The sequence below is a fragment of the Penaeus vannamei genome, chromosome 33 (genome assembly GCF_042767895.1).
Source record: "Penaeus vannamei isolate JL-2024 chromosome 33, ASM4276789v1, whole genome shotgun sequence".
NCBI lineage: Eukaryota > Metazoa > Arthropoda > Malacostraca > Decapoda > Penaeidae > Penaeus > Penaeus vannamei.
The window spans coordinates 16,240,786-16,243,692 of NC_091581.1; the positions used below are offsets into that span (position 1 = coordinate 16,240,786).

Below are 2,907 nucleotides of genomic sequence, written 5' to 3' on the forward strand. Positions count from 1 at the left end.
TAGCAAAGTAGGCAACCTGTACTTTGGAAAAAGATAAAGGATTTAAAGGGACCTACAAAATGTAAAGAAAGGGCACTAATGGGATATGTACTGGAATTTCAGTATGAAGCTGAGGTATTGCAGTCTCTTAAAACAAATGGAATGGTTGTCCCAGCTTGCTTTCAACTGTCATTAATGATTCATATGAGATAGAATGATATTCAATCATTCTTTCATACAAGAGAAGTTAGATTAAATACTTTCTAAAGTGATCAAACTTTTATCTTCATGTTAACTACAGTACTATCATCAAACTATCACGGCCATCAACTATTGTGTTATCTTTCTACTTTGTTACACTAGGTAGCTAATTTACTGATGTTTGGGACTGGAACTGTAAGGCAACATAACTTGCTCTGTCTCATCCTGCTTATCCTATTTTCTAATGGGCAAATGGTTTCCTCATACTCATCTACATTGTCAAGGCTAATCATGGTCAAACATATATTTTGATGAAACATATAATTTGCACAGCTGTAAGTTGTTTATACTTTGTCTTAGAATACTGTGCCTTGAATTCATGTCAACTGCAATACTTAAATATGATTTTCTGAATCTTTTCTCATATAAAGAATTTCTGAAAACTTGCAAGAATGCCTCTTTCCACAGTTTCTCTTAATCATTACTGTTTTTTAAGGCTGTATGGCAAATTAAATTTGTAATATACATAGCAGACTATATGCCAACCCCTAAAACTACAATCATGTAAATGACTTATGTAGCAAGCAACTGATATCTGACCATTTTGTTTTTGCTGTATGTAAGGAGCATAATGAAGTTTGACCATGCTTAGCTATTCTAGAGTGAAGGATGTGTGACATAGCTGGCAACACCAGGTAGCTGCTCTAACTCCTCCTCCTCCTTCTATTGCCTATAGTCACCTTCACTCCTCTTTATCCCCAAAGTCCTCATCCTCCTCAAAGGCCATTTCATTTTGAATGTCCTCCATCAAACGCCCCTCCCCATTTAGAGTTGTAGTCTCAACCTCCTCCTCTGGAATTGGTGATGGAGGTTGAGGGGATGCTGGTGGGGAATTAGCAGGCAGGACGAAGCTAAGGCTAGCACCTTCTGAGGTCTTCCTTGTGATTCTGCGCACTTTGACACCAACGCGGACTGCCAGTGCACATAAAAGAAGAAAGGAATAGATAGAGAAGAAAAATTACTGATGTTTCCCAAGTTATTAAAAAGTAAAATAAAATAAAATGAAAATAAAAAAGAACCTATTCTACTCAACACCAACGACAACCCATTAGTTATTCCCACACGTTAGAAGAAATAGTGCTGCTGCCCAAAAAGAATATGAAAGCAACATTCAAATTCATAAACTACAAAATAAAGCAATACTTTTAGTTAGATTCATATTAAATATAATAGTAATATAAGCCAGACAGGCTTATATTATATGCTCTAGTTGTTTCTTCACTTGCAGGCTTCACTATACCTTGTAAATACTACCATAACATCCTAAAGATCTTGTCCATTAGTGTTGTAGAATAGATTCTTATTTGTCTTTAGCTCCTCTTCGGCATACCATTTCCAGGCCTTTTCTTAGAAGAGCCATGGCTCTATTTTGTTTGCGGGGTTTCCCCCCTATGCGGACTGGAAATATGGAAAAATATGGGCAGTTCAGCAGAAATTTCACTGTGTACTGGACCTGTGCTTTTATGACTTTTGCTGGAAGGGACATTACACAGAGGAAAATCTGGATCAAATACACACTTGACCAATACACTGCTGTAATCAAATTGCAGCTATAAGGAAGGGTCAACACACAACTCCCTGGGTTGTTTGATGCAGGCCTAATCACAAGGAACCAGAAGAATACATAAATGCAAGGTTTAAGGTTCACCAAAAGCTGGTCAGAAAATCTTAGAAACCACTGAAAGAGAATGTGGGCATAATATATGATCAGAAATGCAGCACCACAATAACAGAAAGTGGAGGAACTTAATGGAAGCCAAAGACAGTGCTTACTGTAAACTAATAAACATGAAAGTGTGAAGTAAAATTTGTGTACAGATAAAAGCACTGTCTAATGTTTTCCACTGTCAAAGAAACACCATACAATCACTAATAATAAAAGCAGAAAAGCTGCAGCAATGGCACATACTATTAACCCACTAGCGACAGTCCATTTGGAAGCTGATAATCACGGTTTCCGGGCAGTATCAAAATCGGCACGCGGGCCAGTCCAAGAACTGGCCCGCACGCTGCCCGCCACTGGCAACAAAATCGGAATGCAAGCTCCGATCTAGCATCACACCGGTGGGACAGCCAGCAATGTTTATCTTTCCGGGAGTCACATATGTCACACCCGTCGCAAGTGGGTTAACAAAGTCTTTCCCACAAAAAATGCAAACAAACAAACAAACTAATGCAAAGGGTTGACTTGCAGAAAAAAAAACACAAATAAACCGTCCGGCGAGCATTCATCACCCCCACTTGGATCACCAACCTTACATGGAAGGAGGGAAGAAGAGAAGTCTACGCTACTCTATTATACATACATACTGCTCTCAGCTGAAAAAAAAAGACCACAACAAGCAATGGGCCCTTGAACTCACTGCTCTTCTCCCCATTTCCTTTTTGTAAGCCTTTTAATATTCCTGTGCATGACAGCAGGCAATTCTGTATACCAGTTATGACAGTAACCTGATACCCAGCATAAGAAATCAAAAGAAAGCCAGTACATAAAACTATTACTAACTTGTAAATCAGCTTATAATGTTAGCCAGTAAATACACCTTTTGAGTTCACTCAAATAAATATGAAAAATGACTACAGCAATGTTAAGAATAAGAAATATTAAGATTTACAGTTACAGCATCAGCAAGACCTCAGCAATTTTTAACAGCTTATCAAGGACCA

General features: G+C 38.2%; 1 protein-coding gene across 1 annotated transcript in view; it reads right to left on the reverse strand.

Annotated features, from left to right (window-relative positions):
- LOC138867933 (tropomodulin-like) overlaps positions 1-1,152 on the reverse strand; it is a gene marked incomplete at its 5' end in the record, with an annotated part of 65,907 nt that extends 64,755 nt beyond the window's left edge. Inside the window, 1 exon segment of the mRNA XM_070145153.1 lies at positions 921-1,152. Coding sequence (XP_070001254.1) covers positions 923-1,152 — 230 coding nt within the window.
- Positions 1,153-2,907: the final 1,755 nt, after the last annotated feature.